This window comes from Phocoena sinus, chromosome 15 (assembly GCF_008692025.1).
Source record: "Phocoena sinus isolate mPhoSin1 chromosome 15, mPhoSin1.pri, whole genome shotgun sequence".
NCBI classification, from domain to species: domain Eukaryota; kingdom Metazoa; phylum Chordata; class Mammalia; order Artiodactyla; family Phocoenidae; genus Phocoena; species Phocoena sinus.
In genome coordinates, this window is record NC_045777.1 from 23,471,193 (window position 1) to 23,488,344 (window position 17,152).

The 17,152-nt window shown below is 41.0% G+C and overlaps 1 protein-coding gene and 1 non-coding gene across 4 annotated transcripts in view; one reads left to right on the plus strand and one right to left on the minus strand.

The window, feature by feature from the left end:
• PHF20 (PHD finger protein 20) overlaps positions 1-17,152 on the minus strand; it is a 135,659-nt gene that overhangs the window by 15,717 nt on the left and 102,790 nt on the right. For 2 of the 3 annotated variants that reach the window (XM_032604833.1, XM_032604834.1), the window contains 4 exons: positions 10,875-10,973; positions 10,065-10,229; positions 8,915-9,093; positions 1,777-1,876 (listed from right to left, as the gene is read on the minus strand). In XM_032604833.1, the coding sequence (XP_032460724.1) occupies positions 1,777-1,876; positions 8,915-9,093; positions 10,065-10,229; positions 10,875-10,973 (543 nt within the window). The remainder of the gene's footprint in view (positions 1-1,776; positions 1,877-8,914; positions 9,094-10,064; positions 10,230-10,874; positions 10,974-17,152) is intronic. The other variant, XM_032604835.1, reaches the window with a different exon arrangement.
• LOC116741080 lies at positions 1,268-1,374 on the plus strand. Its single transcript, XR_004346051.1, has one exon. It is a non-coding gene; the product is annotated as a U6 spliceosomal RNA (small nuclear RNA).

Below are 17,152 nucleotides of genomic sequence, written 5' to 3' on the forward strand. Positions count from 1 at the left end.
CTGTTAGATTAAACTTCTGGCCCAAGACTGCAGAATCAAACATAGTCAATAAATGTGACAGTCACTGAGTGCTCAATTCAAGGAATCTATTCCCAGTCTTGGCAATTTAGTTATAAAAGTTCAGAAAGGGCATAGGGATTGATAAAGATGGTGTGGATGATTTCTAAAAAGAGAAAAGTGGACGGAGAGAGTGAGAGACAATAAAGTAGACAAAAGGGTTTTAAATGGTGCCCTAAAGGAGCCCTGGGGATTCTGTGTGGAATTTGAGAGGCAGCTGCCACAGAGGTAGCCTGAGCAGCAGGATTCAAAGCAGCACTACCTGTTTTACAAGACAAAGGTCAGAGACACCAGTTGTCATCTCCTATCTAGCACTAACTGTCTGAGTGATCTTAGGCCAATCATGTCCCTTCTGGGGCTGCTGCTTGCCTGTTAAATGTCAAGGCTAAACTAAGTGGTCTCTGAGATCCTGCCCATCAATTATATTCTACGACTTATGGACTAATCTTCTGACCATATTCTTTCCTTGGGATAAAGGGGAAAACAGAGGCAAGATTGCTCTCTGTCTATAGACTAATCTAGCACTAGAAGACACAGTGTCACAATAGAGGTTATCAGGCCCCAGGGGGACCTACTTGCTGGAAAATGAACTGTGGTAGCCCAGTCCCTCCCTATACAACCGGCAAAATCAAGAGACTTGGTCCCACAAGTCAGTTCTAATTCCAATCTGCTTCATGAGATTAGGAAAGTCATTCACTTCCCTGGGCATCAATTTCTTCCTCATAAGCAAAAATAGGAACAGGAACTCCTACCAGGCCCACCTCATAGGACAAAAAAGGAATAACAGAAGCAGAGGCTCTCCAGCGTTGTCTAGCTGTAAGGGGACTGGACCCAAGGGGAGCAACCTTACAGGTGATGAATGGAGACGATGTCACATCCCACTGACAGCAAAACAAGAACCACAGATTTATAATCCACCCCTGAGATTTCTGGAAAGGGGAACCCAAGAGCCATAGGCCAGCCCTGCGGTCAAGGAACAATGAAACGAACGGATCCTAAGGAATTAATTCACTGCTCTGGGTGGCAGACAGGCTCTTCGCAAACACACCTTTCCCCTCCCCTCAAGGGCGTATCTCCCTTCGAGGTGGCAACGATGCAATGGAAGGCAGATGCCACCAGAGGGAGCAGAGGCCGGTTTCCAACCCTTTAACAGCCCTGAAAAGCCAAGGACAGAGCCCACATCCTCATGAACTCTCAAGAAAAGGAAAAGGTGCTCGCTCTGGCAGCACATATTCTAAAACCAGAACAACAGAGAAAAGATTAGCATGGCCCCTACGCCAGGATGACATGCAAATCGGTACAGCGTTCCACAGTTTATACAGAGCTTCAGTCGTACAAGATGAAAAAGTTCTAGAGATCTGCTATACAACATTGTGCTTATAGTTTATAAAGAATACTGTACTGTACACTTAGAAATTTGTTAAGAGGGTAGAGCTCATGTTATATGATTTTTACCCCCCCTCCCACACACACACAGCAAAATTCTAGCTCAAGGCCTGGCCTTCCACTAGGTGAACCTCTTCATACATGCTCTCTTACTGCCAAGTTCAGGACAGCTGGCCACCAGGTGAGCTAGCAACAAAGGCGAGGAGGAGGCAGAGTCTAGCCGATGCTGAAGAAATGAGTCTCAAGACCACAGACACTCAGGCTGCTTCACCGCCAGCTGTGCTAAGAAAAAGGCTACATACTGTTAATATCCCTGACTCCAGAAATCTCTACCTGGAGGGTCTTGGCAAACATAACAGGTGTATTTCTCAGGCACATTTTCTTCCAGTAATCCCATGCAGACCCCATGCTGCCAGCACTGGCACTCTTCACACTGTTAGAATTAAAGAAGCAATAAAAATTAAACTCAGAAGGAATCCTCCATCCAAAAATAAGACCCACCTGTGGGGGGAAAGGGGCAGTGGGAGGCGGAAGGAGGAGGGAGGGAGAGGAGGAGGAGGAAGTGGGAGCTGAGCTGCAACCACTCTTCCAGAGCAGCCACTAGCCACCTGTGCTTTTAACATTTAAGTTAACAAACTAAGTTTAAAATTCAGTTCCTTAGTCCCACTAGCCACATCTTAAGTGCTCAACAGCCGTATGAGGCTAGTGGCTACCGTACTGGACAGCACATATGAAGAACATTTAAATTAAACAGTACTGATCTCAGAAAAATGACTATTTTCCCTCCCATTTCTAGAGGCTTTCACTTTTCTGATCACTTTATAAAGAGAGAGGAAAAACTGTTTAAGTCCTTAGAGGGAGGTTAACTTAGAAAGACAAAAAATTGAGTTTGAATTCTGGCTCAGACATTCATTAGCTGTGTGACTTTGCACAGGTCACTTCTCCATCCTGGGCTTCAGTTTCCCCATCTGCAAAATAGGATACTATTCCTACCAACCGTGTGGGGCTGTTTGTGAGGAATCAATGGGTCACATGTCAAAATTCATATAGTAGAGCCCAGCACACAACTTTTATGTATTAAGAGCCTATTACTGCTACGAATGGGTAGGCTAACTCACTTTGATGCCTCCTGGACTCAACATATGCTAGCGCTTTGCATTTGTTCTTTCTAAACCTTACCAACGGTCACACAGCTGAGAAGACGCAACAGTGGATCAGAACACAAGCCTGGCTGACTGCAAGGCTAGTTCTTTTAACCCCTAGGCTCCACTGCCTTCCCTGGGGAAGGGTGAAAGAGAAAAGGGGCAAGAGGCAGAGAGGGAAAGAAAGGAGCAGAGGATATGGGCAGCACTGGGAGACAGACGTGTGGCTGGCCTGAAGATAGCAAGCCTGAGGGCTAAGGGTCCAGAGGAGGGAATGGAGAGGAAAAGGATGCCAAAGGAGATACTAGGACACTTGAAGCAATTCCAAACCAGGGCCCTAAACCTTTAACTACCCAACCAAATGGATAGCTCTGGAAAGTGGACAGTGAGCTTCCGATACTGTCTGGAGGGTGGGCCACCAGCCTGGCCACAAGGGAAAAAGCTCACAGTCCTCAGCCACTTGGAGTCAGATAGGCCCCAGGATCAAAGGGCTTTTATGGGCTAATCATATCAGAATCAACAGGAGCAGAGCTGGAAGAGAGACTTCAGATAAGATGTGATCCAGATTCTTCCATTTCCAATGAGGAAACTAAAGGCTCAGAGAAAAAGAAAAGGGTGTGAGACAACAAAGGCAGTTAGTAGCAGAAAACAGACTAATAATTAAGAATGAAAGTCTCTCTCACCAATGACTTCGTGTCTTAAGAACTAGGATACACCAAAATTGAATCAAAAACACCTAAGCTGAAAATTTCAAAATAACGTTTTTCATGTGGGTCTGGCTAATATACATTATTCATTTTTAAAAAGTTTAAATTGGAACCTCCCTGGCGGTCCAGTGGTTAAGACTCTGCACTTCCACTGCAGGGGGCGTGGGTTCAATCCCTGGTTGGGGAACTAAGATCCCGCATGCCGTGCGGTGGGGTAAAAAATTTGTTTAAATAAATATTAAAAATAAAAGTTTAATTTTTTGGGGGGGGGGAGAGGGCAGCTGTGCCACACGGCTTGAGGCATCTTAGTTCGCCGACCAGGGATTGAACGCAGGGCCCTGCCCTCCAGCAGTGAGAGCGCTGAGTCCTAACCACTGGATCGCTAGGGAATTCCCCAAAAGTTTAAATTTAGAAGTGAACAAGAACAGTAACAGAAAAGATAAAATATCTAAGAATAAATCTGAGACTAAGAATAAAAACATGCAAGGCCTGTGTAAAGAAAATTTTTAAATATTTGAAGGACATGGAGACTTAAGTCAATGAATGGTAAGTTGTACTTTATTCCTGGATAGCAAGAGCCATTATCATAAGGATGACAGTTCTCCTTGGATTAATATATAAAAATAATGTAATGCCAACAAAATAATAAATTAACAGCTCTGGAACTATACAGAAGCCGATTCTAATAGCCAGGAAATTTATTAAAAAGAACAAAAGGGGGTACCAGCCCTACCAGATATTGTTAAAATATTATAAAGGTATAATAATTAAAATAGAATTGTACAAGTAAATATATAGACAGAGAGACCAATGAAAGAGAGAATCCAGAATGAGATCCAAACTACATATGGAAATAGAGTAAATAAAGGTGGCGTTTCAATAATAAGGCATGGTGTTGGGACAACTGGGTAGTGAGAGCCTTCACCTTATACCAGGATAAATTCCAGGTGGATCAAATATTTATATGGTTTTTAAAAGATAAATGAAACCGCAAAAGTACCAGAAGAAACCATGAAAAATTCTTTTATTGACTTTTCTATAAACTGTTATGAACTTCCAATGAGGAAGCAACTGCTATTCAAATCTCAAAAGCCATTAAAGAAAAGTTTGATGTATTTGACCTCACAAAAACAAAAAAATCTATAAGACAAGCCAAAAGACAGATGACAAAGTGGGTACAAATATTTGTAACTGTTCTCACAGCTGATACAAAAACATATCTACAGAAAGCTTACACAGGGACTTCCCTGGTGGTCCAGTGGTTAAGACTCCATGCTCCCAATGCAGGGGGACCAGGTTCGATCCCTGGTCCGGGAACTAGATCCCACATGCTGCAACTAAAAGATCCAGCATGCCACAACTAAAGATCCCACACACCGCAACTAAAGATCCTGCACACCACAACTAAAGATCCCACACGCAGCAACAAAAATCCTGCACGCAGTAACAAAGATCCTGTGTGCCGTAACTAAGACCCAGTGCAGCCAAATAAATAAATTAATTAAAAAAAAAATCTTATGCAAATGGGTATGAAAACAACCAACCATCCAACAGAAAACTGAATAAAGGACATGAACAGGCAGGTCAAAGGAAAAAAACACATCTTAAATAAAAAGATGTTCAAAGCAACCATTATAAGAATAAAGTAATGTAAGGGAACTTGAATTAATATAAATTAATGTGAAATGAAACCAGCCTAATAATATACATACACATTAGTATTTCTAGATTCTAGGATTACATGTAAATATCAATTAATTCTTCATACCTTTATGTATTGCCTGAAGTTTTTATAATAAACATTTACTACTTTCACCACACAAGTGTTATTCTCATGAAAAACTGTTTATAGAGTATAATTTTCATTTATATATACATGTGTATGTGTGTATTCTAAAATAACAACAGTGATTTATCCCTGGGTAAAAATAATCTGGGTAATCCTTGTTTTCTTCTTTGTAGTTCTTGGAAAATGCAGAAAGTAACAATCAAAAATTTTTTAAGTATATTAAAATAAATTACAAAATGGCTATACTAGTAGATTGTTTTTTCATTTATCTGAAGAGCAAAGATAAAGAAGTTTGATAGTACTGTACTGACAAGGGCGCTGGTAAGACTGTTCTTTGGTACACTAGGGAAAGTTTATAGAATATTGCTATGACACCAGTATTTGTCAAAATAATAAATGCACGCCTACTTTGGTCCTGGAATTTTACTTTCAAAACTTGGTCCTACAGATATACTTACACAAAATTATTCATTACATCACTGCTAAGATTAGAAACAATCCAAATGTCCATCAACAAGGGAAGAGTTAAACAAATGATGATCCATCCATTATGCAACCATTAAAAAGAATGGGGAAGCTCTTTTAGATCTGAAAGTGGAATGGTCTTCAACATATATTATTAAATGAAAAAAAGATACTGAAAACACTATGTATTAAAATAACATTGTGTTAAAAAAAAAAAGATGGTTGTACAGCAATGTAAATGTACTCAATGCCAGTTCACTTAAAGCCACATATATTTAAAAATGGTTAAGATGGTATATTTTATGTTATGTATATTTTATCACAAAAAGAAAGAAAAAAATGGAGAGAATATATTTGATATCGCTTGTTTAGCCACTGAATGTTTCTGGAGTGATACGCAAGAAGATGACATGGGCTGCCTCCAGGGGAAGCAAATAAAGTTTCTAAAATGGTCCAGCACCTAATGTTACATATTTGTTGCTCTAGGGCAAAGGTGAGCAAACTACAGCCCACAGGCCAAATTCAGCTTGAGTCCTATTTTGGTAAATAAAGTATAATATGAACGTAACCATGGTCATTCATTTTTTTGTATTGCCTCTGACTGCTTGGGGCAGAGTTGAGTAGTTGTGACGGAGATCACATGGCCCAAACCCTAAAATATTTATTTTCTGGTCCTTTAAGAAAAAGTTCGCCAAAACCTGCCTTAGAGCAATTAAAATAATTTAAATATTAAATGGGTTTCCTGATGCTCATTTTTTATGTGGTACCCAGATTTCTCAAACATTCATGATTACTAAGTAGGATTTTAACCTTCCAGTGATTTAAATTAGCACTGGTAAATAAAATCAAATAATAATATACATGAACAATACTGCTACCAAATAACGAAAATGATCAAAGAAAACTATTTCCCTAAAGTAATCTTCTGGAGAACAAATTCTAAATGTTTTCTAGGGTTGTGCAAATTATCAATGTAAGTTTAAAATTTATTTTAAGAAAAAATGATTTGAACTTTCCTAAATGATGAATATATTTAAAACTAGACGAATACATTTTAAAACTTTAAACTGTATTGTTCCACTTAGCTCCCTCTAAATTTATGCCTTTTGCTAAAGTTACTGAGTGGAAAAAGGTACTCCGCTCACAATGACAGGTATAGTCAGAAACTGTCCCTCTGTAACACAAAGCCAGCTGGACAACAAGTGGACAGCAAAGAAGAGTCTTCTACAACAAAACCCAAGGTGTTCTGAAGTGAGCTCGTCACCACAATGCCAGACAGGAAGCCACAGTGCTGAGCTGAGCTGCGGGGAAGGTCATATGGAGCCTGGGAAGCAGGTAATGGAATTCAGTTCCTGACTCTGCCATGTAACAATGGTGTGGTCTCAATTTTTTCAAACTTAGTTTCCTCACAGCACAAAATGGCACTTCAAGCTCTACCCCGCCAAACACCCCATGATCCTTGCCACTTACAGAACAGTCAATGGAGAAAGTACCATGGTGGATCAGAACTGCATCTCTTATACTGATTAGCTGGAAGAGCCTTGCCAAGAGAGGCCTTCGTTACTCACCCACTAATGATTTCTAAGGACAAATGAGGACCAAATCAGGCTTCCAAGGCCCAAAACTGAGCACACGCCCAGAGAGACAGGATGAGAACTAATGATCTTCAACATACTTTTATTTTATTTATTTATTTATTTTTATTTTTGGCCACGTTGGGTCTTTGTTTCTGTGCATGGGCTTTCTCTAGTTGCAGTGAGTGGGGCTACTCTTCATTGCAGTGCACAGCCTCCTCATTGTGGTGGCTTCTCTTGTTGCAGAGCATGGGCCCTAGAGCGCAGGCTCAGTAGTTGTGGCTCACGGGTTTAGCTGCTCCACGCATGTGGGATCTTCCTGGAACAGGGCTCGAACCTGTGTCCCCTGCATTGGCAGGCAGATTCTTAACCACTGCACCACCAGGGAAGCCCTTCAACATACTTTTAAAGCCAAACTTAAAAAAAAATTCTACTGGAGGGGAAAAAAAAACCAAACGGTTTTCATGTTACATAAGTTTTTGAATTCTATTCCACTGAGCTTCAGAGATTCTACACATGGGTGTGTTTTATAAAATGAGACTATTTTAGAAGACAAAACAAAACAAAAAATGTACACTCCAAGCTTAAACGTTAAGACAGCAGAGCCCACCAGTACACATAATTCTTTACTGCTAGGCTAACTTATTATCACGCTGTCCTCAGAACAAAGCTTTTCTTCCCATCTCTGATTAACCGAAGTGACTACACAGCATGCTGTTTAGGAAAAGTCCCCATACAACGGCCATGTTCATTAGGCTTGTCTCACAAAAAAAGGAAAACAACTGAGCCACTGAAATGCTCCAGGTTGGCAACCACCGCTCACAACCCCACCTGCATATTAGAGCTCATGGGAAGAGGCCAGCCATTCACATTTTTGAACTTAAAAGTGAAAATTATTCATTTTGAGCTTCCCAAACTACTGCTTTTACCTGTTACACATTTGGGGGTTCTGTGAAAAGAGTCCATTAGGGAAAGGGGTTGTGATGCTGAAAAAGTGATTTGAAAACCACTGACCTAACGCATACTAAAGGTCATAAATATGAGGAGCTATTTGAGACCATTCATGTACCTTGAATTCTCAGAGGTTGCCATGAAGGCTATTAAAAAAAAAAAGAAACTCCCAGAAGAATTCTAACCAACATAAACATGACTTACTTAAAAAACTCAGGTTTCCTGGAGTCAGCCAGGCAGTAGCCACCTCTACCAGAACTGTGATTAAGAGCAAGAGAAGGGCCAGAGGCAAGCAGGTGCTGGCCAGTGATGGTCTCCCCAAGCAGGCAGGGAGGCCCCCCAACAGGCACATCCCAGAAATGGAGACAACAGATACAAATGCCAAGAAAATTAAGAATAAGAAACAGACAAGTTACAAAACTGGCCTCCATCTCTTTAGGCCATAAAGAAACTTCACCTGAGAGAGAAGATATGGATGCATAGGAAGATCAAAGTGCCCCTCCAGAGATTTGGGCCCCTACTGTTCAACTCCTCACTGTGTGACCACAGGCAAGGCCCTTCCCATTTGTGGGTCCAGCTGGCCCAAGCAGAGCATAAGAGGTTTAGACTCAGTGATCCCTCAAGTCCTCTCTTATTCTATTCACAGGCTATTTATACCAGCCTGAGATGCAGAGGAAGCTGAGCCAGTAAACAAAGCTCAATTTGCTGCTGACAGTACTGCCTACCTGGGGCTTCTGACATGACAGTACTTTTGCTGGCCTCAGACTGTGTTCCCTCAAAATTCCCTCCAAGGACCAGTTTGTGCTCCTCTATACCTGTGTGTCTCCTGGAAGCTCCACCTACCTGAATCATGAAGTCATTTTCCTCCTGAACCTCACAGATGCAGCGGACCACTTCAAAATCGTAACGGTCCTCCCCATCAAGTTCCTCATCTGGGTTAGTGGTCACATCAACATCTTGGCCATACTCCTCATCGCTCCAAAGAAAGCTCTCGGAGGAGGAGTCACTCAGATTATCTTCTTCTGAGAAGAAAGGGAAAACAACAGTCACTTTTTAAAATTATAGTTGTAGGATTTTTAAAAAACCCTAGATTGTCAAGAGTAGAAATGACCTTACAGAACTTCTCCTCTGTGAACTTTCACAGAGCTGGGAAACACGAACTCCAATCTGTTCCTCAGGCCTGTCATCTACTAACAGCCCGAATGATATGTGCTGCCCGGCAGTGAACTGAACTCCATTTCCTCATTTTCCTGACAGTGAAGCCCAAGGTCAATGGCTGCTCGAGGTCACAGAGCTCACTGGCAGAGAAACTGCAACTCCACATGAGCCACACAGATCATCATCCCTAACGACTCAAACGTGTTCCCTGACCTCACCCCATCCAGCCGTGACCTGGCTCACAGCCCAGTCTGTATCCACAGCCACCTTTAAAACTCTGTAAACAGCGGGGAATGAGGAAGGGGCAGATTCCAGGGATATTCAGAACCAGAATCACTAGATCTTGGTACCTGATTAGAGGTTATTACAGCTAACCTTTACTGATCACTTATTCTATACCAGACACTGTTCTAAGTACTTTCCATATACTTATTAACTACTTTTAAACTCACAATCACCCTATAAGTTGCTAAAGAAGGGAAAACTTCAAGGTTGACTCAGATTTCCCCAAGCAACCAGGTTAGATGCAGAGGCCACCAACAAGAAATGGAGGAACAGGAGGGGCAGGTGTGCAACGAGTTGGGGGATAATGGATTTGGTTATAGACACACTGGCTTAGAAGTACCTAAGAGACATTCTACTAAGACCAAAGTTGAAGAGAAGGGAAGTTCTGGGAAGGTACAGCTAATGGCCTATTTATTTGATGTACTTCTTGTTTAAAAGACCTAACAGACTACTTGCAGAAGTCCTGAGAGTAGATTACAATATCAACATAAATCCAGCCTTCTCAGACTGCCGTGCTGTACAAATGATCAAGCCAGCAGATCCTCCTTACCGGACATTTTCACTTTCCCTTTGTAGTTTCCAGATTCTGAGCCATGGAGCTGTGGGCTCATATGGACCCCGGGCTTGTGTGAGGACCCACACCTGGTGACAGCAAATGCCTTGGGTGGAGAAGGTTCCTGGGAGGTATCACTGATCTCCTCACTGCAGGCGCATTCTGGAAGAACAAAATCAGGAAGAAATTAGCACCCTCAGACATCACTAGGGCATTCCAGAATCAACCCCATCCAACCAACAGCTCTGCTGTTCAAAGAGCTCAAATGCTCAGAAGCAATTCAGCTAGAACAGATTTAGGGATTGATACTTCTAGCTACCTCCAAAAACCTCAAAACAAAAAGCTTCTTCCTCACCATCACCTTCTCCCCTTTTTCTGATAAGATTGCTTTTCTAAGCCAGAAGATACTTTGAGAATAAAATGTGGAATCCCTTTAGCTCCCAAGACTGGAACACTGATTTTCTTAAAAATCAGCATTTTTGTTGGGGCTAGACACACGCTTTTCAAGAAATGAATCCTTTCTTGAAAGGGTTCAGAGATGTGTGTGCAGACAAATACAGTCATTCACCTGCATATCCTCTCCTACAATGGTGCTTCCAGCGTGACAGAGCACACCGGCCAACACAGCAAGAGGGAGGGCTTTCCAAATGCCAATGTGGCCTTGTAGCACCTGGGGTGAGCTGAGCCCACAAGCTCCATTAAAGGCCTGCTGGCCTTCCTCTCCTCAGAGGCCAAGACTGGGGAGAAGCAACCCCTCCCTACCTACAGTAAGGAAATCCAAGTGAAACGTCCCAGGGGAAAATTTACCAGGTTTGGTTTTCTTTTTCTTTTTCTTTTTCTTCTTTGGCTTCACCCTCACAAACTCTTTGAATTTCTTCTCTTTATTCTTCTCCTTGTCTTTTGCAGCTAGAATTAAATACAAAAGTGTAAGTACTGGCATTCTAACATTTTGTTTTCAATGCCGGGATGTTTATGCTTAAGTAAGTAAGCATGCACAATGTGAAGAACTAAAATGGTCAGTAGAACAGAGTTCCAGGTCAGGTTCTGCCTGGGAGGTCACCTTCCATCCTCCTCAGAGCTCTGCAGCCCCTTCTCTATCATCAAGCCTTTAGACCAGAGGCTGGCAAACTCTGGCCCACTACCTGTTATTATAAATAAGTTTTATTGAAAATACACTATGCTCATTTGTTACATGTTGACCATGGCTGCTGCCACACTTCAATGGCAGATTTGAGGAGTAAAGACAGAGACCTTATGGCCTTCAAAGCTGAAATATTTATTGTCTGGTCCTTTACAGAAAAAATGTGCCAACCCTACTTAGATCACTACTCCTGAACACTGGCTACATATTGCAATCACCAAGGGAGATTTTTTGAAAGTGAATGCCCGGGTCCCACCCACAAAGATTCTGATTCAACTGGCTTGAGGTGCAACCTGAACATCAGGATTTTGTTTGCTTGATTCTTCTTCTTCTTCTTTTTTTAATAACTGAAGTACAATTCATATAATATAAAATCATCCACTTAAAAAGGAATAATTCACACCTTCCAAAAACCACAACTTCATTCTCTGCTACTTTTCACAGCAAAACTTCTTAAGTTATCAATACTCCCTGCCAAACTTCTCAATTCAGTTTTCCTAATTCCCCTCTAAAAAGCCTCCCACCTACCACTCAACTGAGACTGTAGTTTTCAAGTTAATAATAGCCTAACCATCGCAAAAATCCAGTTGTTTCTTCTATCTTATCAAACATATCTGTAGCATTTCAAATAACTGACCATGCCTTACTTTTTAGGTGTTAAGATATGTTTAAGCATACATATACCCTGTGACCTAGCCATTCCACTCCTAGATATTTACTCAAGAGAAAGGATAATTTATGTCCACACAGAGACTTGTATATGAACGCCCACAGCAGCTTTAGTTGTAATCTCCCAAAATGAAAATTGCCCAAATGTCCATCACCAGGTGAATGGACAAATAACTTGTGGTGTATCCATACAATGGAATACCTCCGACAATAAAAGTATAAACTATTAATAACATGCAGCTACGTAAGTGAACCTCAAAATAAGTGTGCTGAGTAAGAGGAGCCATGTAAAATCTAGTGCATACTGCACGATTCCATTTATATAAAATTCTAGAAAATGAAAACTAATCTATATAATAGAAAGCAGAATAGAGACTACCTGGGGATGAGAGAGGGGGGAGGAGTAGAAAGGAGGAATTAAAAAGGGGCATAAGGAAATTGTAGGAGGTAATGGATGTGTTTACCATTTTATTATGGTAATGGTTAGGTATATATATATATATGCCAAATCTCATCAAATTATACAATTTAAATATGTGCAGTCCACTGAACAACAATGACGCTTCACTAACCTGTAGGTAGGCAGGAAGGAAAGGAGGGAGGGATAAAGAAAGCAATCCAGTGGCATGCAGTACGTTCACAATACCGTGTGGCCAGCTCCACCCCAGCTCCAAAACATTCCCATCACCCCGAAGTAAGACCACTTACCATTAAGCAGATTCTCCCCAACCCCTCAACCCTTGGCAACCACCAATCTGCATCTGTCTCTATGAATTTATCCATTCTGGACATTTCATATATATACAATAAGTGACCTTTTGTGCCTGGCTTCTTTCGCTTAGCGTAACGTTTTCAAGGGCATCAGTGTTTTTAAAAACACTCTCCAAGTGATTCTGATGTAGAATCAAGATGGATCACAAAGCAAGTGTGGGGTAGGATAAGCAGTCAGGTTCAACTGACTTTAACTGAGCACCTGTGTGCAAATATCACAAACATCTCATTTAACCCTAACAACCACCTGTGTATATCATTCCAGCTTCACAGAGGAGGAAACTGAAGCTTGGTGAGGTGACGACACCTGCTTGAGATCATACAGACATTTAAAAACAGGTTCATCTGGCTCTCCAGCACCAAGTCAGCACTAGCTCCGAGGTCCCTCTCCCAAACAGGCATCCAGGAACTGTACGAGAGGACGATGGGCTGCATCACCCAGCTGGCAAGCCTGGCTCTACAGGTAGAAGTTAATCTACTGGCTAAAGAACATAGGACTTAAGGGTCTCTAAGCTCCCTTCCTGTTAAAATACTCTGCAACTGGGAAACAAAGTTCAACAAACAAGAACTCTAGAAAAGACCTTGGTCTAATTTACAAAAGTACTCTTTCTAAGATTAAGAAACCAGAGCCCCCAAAAATAAGGTGACTAAGCCAAAGTCATGCAGTTGATAAACAAAACATGGTTAAATGCCTCCTAAATTTCATTCATAAAAGCTGTCAACAATATTTACTTTTCCTCTGATCCCGGAAACAGTCTTCCTCAGGAATAGAAACAGAACAACTCATTTCTGCACATTCGCTTGGCTACAACCACATTATCAGTCATGGTTTAGATTCGTTTATTTAACAAATATCTGAGCATCCACCGTGTTCCAAACACCATTCTAGGGAGGAGGGAGGGATAAGGCAATGAACAAAAAAAGACAAAAACACTTGCCCTCACAGAACTACATTCTAGTGGGTGGGAGCAGAAAGCAAGTAAGTCATATAGTATTTTAGGAGGTGATTAGTGCTATGGAAAAAATAAAGCAGGGAAGGGGGATAGTAGGGATGAGGGAAGGGCAGATTTGCAATTTTAACAGTCTGTGGTCAGAGAATGCCTCGCTGAGAAACGGACATCTGAGCAAAGACCTGAAAGGAGTGAGAGAACAAAACATGCAGAAATCTGGGAGAAGAGTCTTCCAGGCCAGGGACAGCAAATGCAAAGATTCTAAGGACAGGAAGGCCTTCACTGTTCAAGAAATAGGCACAGGGAACACTCCCTAACTCATTCTACACGGCCAGCATTACTCTAATACCAAAATCAGATAAAGACATTACAGAAAGGAAAACTACAGACCATTATCTCTCATGAACACAAATGCAAAAATATTAGCAAGCTGAATCCAACAATGTATGAAAAGAATTATATATCACAGCCAACTGGGATTCATTCCAGGTATACAAGGAAGGCGGGTTCAACATCTGATAATCAATTAATGTAATCCATCATATCAACAGGCTAAAAAAGAAAAATAATATATCAATTGATGTAGGGTATATGCCCAGTAGTGGGACTGCTGGGTCATATGGTAGTTCTATTTTTAGTTTTGTAAGGAACCTCCATACTGTTCTCCATAGTGGCTGTATGAATTTACATTCCCACCAACAGTGCAAAAGGGTTCCCTTTTCTCCACACCTTCTCCAGCATTTATTGTTTGTAGACTTTTTGATGATGGACATTCTGAATGGTATGAGGTTTTGATTTGCATTTCTCTAATAATTAGTTATGTTGAGCATCTTTCCATGTGCCTCTTGGCCATCTGTATGTCCTCTTTGGTGAAATGTCTATTTAGGTCTTCTGTCCATTTTTTTAATTGGGTTGTTTGTTTTTGGATATTGAGCTCCATGAGCTGTTTGTATATTTTGGAGATTAATCCTTTGTCCGTTGCTCCGTTTGCAAATATTTTCTTCCATTCTGAGGGTTGTCTTTTGTCTTGTTTATGGTTTCCTATGCTGTGCAAAAGCTTTTAAGTTTCACTAGGTCCCACTTGTTTATTTATTTATTTATTTTTCATTACTCTAGGAGGTGGGTCAAAAAAGATCTTGCTGTGATTTATGTCAGAGTGTCCTGCCTATGTTTTCCTCTAAGAGTTTGATAGTTTCTGTCCTTATATTTAGGTCTTTAATCCATTTTGAGCTTATTTTTGTGTATGGTGTTAGGGAGTGATCTAATCTCATACTTTTACGTGTAGCTATCCAGTTTTCCCAGCACCACTTATTGAAGAGGCTGTCCTTTCTCCACTGTACATTCCTGCCTCCTTTATCAAAGATAAGGTGACCATATGTGTGTGGGTTTATCTCTGGGCTTTCTATCCTGTTCCATTGATCTATATTTCTGTTTTTGTGCCAGTACCATACTGTCTTGATTACTGTAGCTTTGTAGTATAGCTTGAAGTTGGGAAGCCTGAGTCCTCCAGCTCCGTTTTTCTTTCTCAAGATTGCTTTGGTTATTCGGGGTCTTTTGTGTTTCCATACAAATTGTAAATTTTGTTCTAATTCTGTGAAGAATGCCATTCGTTGGTAGTTTGACGGGGATTGCACTGAATCAGTAGATTGCTTTGGGTAGTATAGTCGTTTTCACAATATTGATTCTTCCAATCCAAGAACATGGTATATTTCTCCATCTGTTTATATAATCTTTGATTTCTTTCATCAGTGTTTTATAGTTTTCCAAGTACAAGTCTTTTACCTCCTTAGGTAGGTTTATTCCTAGGTATTTTTATTCTTTTTGTTGCAATGGTAAATGGGACTGTTTCCTTAATTTTTCTTTCTGATTTTTCGTTGTTAGTGTATAGGAATGCAAGAGATTTCTGTGCATTAATTTTGTATCCTGAAACCTTTCCAAATTCATTGATCAGTCCTAGTAGTTTTCTGGTGGCATCTTTAGGAGTTTCTATGTATAGTATCAACTGATGCAAAAAAAAAAAGCATTTGACAAAATCCAACACTCACTCATGATAAAAATTCTCAGAAAGCTAGGAACAGAGGAAAACTTCCTCAACTTCATAAAGGACATCTACAGAAAACCTACAACTAACTTCATATTTAATGGTGAGAACTGGATGCTTTCTCTTAAGATCAGGAACAAGGCAAGGATGTACCCTCTCAACACTTCTTTTCAACATGGTACTAGACATACATCCTATCTAGTACAATAAGACAAGAAAAGGAAATAAAATATAAATTGGAACAGAAGAAATGAAACTTTATGCTTTACAAGGAAATTGGCCTTTACTATGAGTAACTTCACTGGAAGGATTTGAGCAAATGTTTGATGGGATTTGATGTACCTTCACCCACACACATATAGAAACAATTGCCCAATCCAGTTTTTGGTTTGTAAACTCAGGTTTTAATGACCTCAAACTAAAGTAACTGTCTCCATTAGCTTACTGAAATGTTAACAGCATTAACCCAATCACTAGCAGAACTGGCTGAAGAGATACCACCTAGGTTCTGGATCCCTGAGACAGAAAGGTCCAGATGCAGGATATAAATTGCCAAATGCCACGGCATACCCAGTTATCACCTAGTATGGTAGTTCCTTTGGGCTTCTCCAACAACAATCTTTTTTGCATTTCACATTTTATAAAACAGCATCACAACCTTTAGGGAACCCAACAGGAAGTTAAGAAACGGATGGTGAAGTTCATTCCATACAAAAGATTCCTGAAGACCCTACATTATTCAAACTCACATAATTCATGACTAATATTTCCAGAAAATAAAGGTATAATGAACACACTTTCATTGACCTACCAGCTTTGAAATCATGTGGTTGATGAATTTTGTCAATTTGGTAGGATCTGTATTAATTCAAATTTTTTTTTTTTTTTTATGCGTTACGCGGGCCTCTCACTGTTGTGGCCTCTCCCGTTGCGGAGGACAGGCTCCGGACGCGCAGGCTCAGCGGCCATGGCTCACGGGCCCAGCCGCTCCGCGGCATGTGGGATCTCCCCAGACCGGGGCACGAACCCGTGTCCCCTGCATCGGCAGGCGGACTCTCAACCACTGCGCCACCAGGGAAGCCCTAATTCAAATTTTATACATAAGGCTTTTTATATCACACAACTTCAAGCAGATCGACTTCAATTTTGCATAAAACACATCTATCTATACCTTAACATGATTACCACTTTACAGAGGAGGAAGTGAAACTCAGAGAAGCTGCAAGATCATATAAATTGGTGTATAGAAAAGATGAACTCAGACCTATGGGTCTGAGGACTTGGGCCATGTTGTGGGCCCTGTGCACTGTCCCTGATACAGGAAATGAGCACAGGGCATGGATCTGCTCTACAGTTCAACACCACCACCACCCTTTCCCTGGCTGTGCAGATTTTGCTGGGTGTAACCGAAATTGTGGATATCTCCCAGCATCTCTTCTACCCCTCCTTCACTGTGCAGCATCTAAGGGATTTGGACAGGACTGACTTCACACTCACTTAAACTTATAAGAGT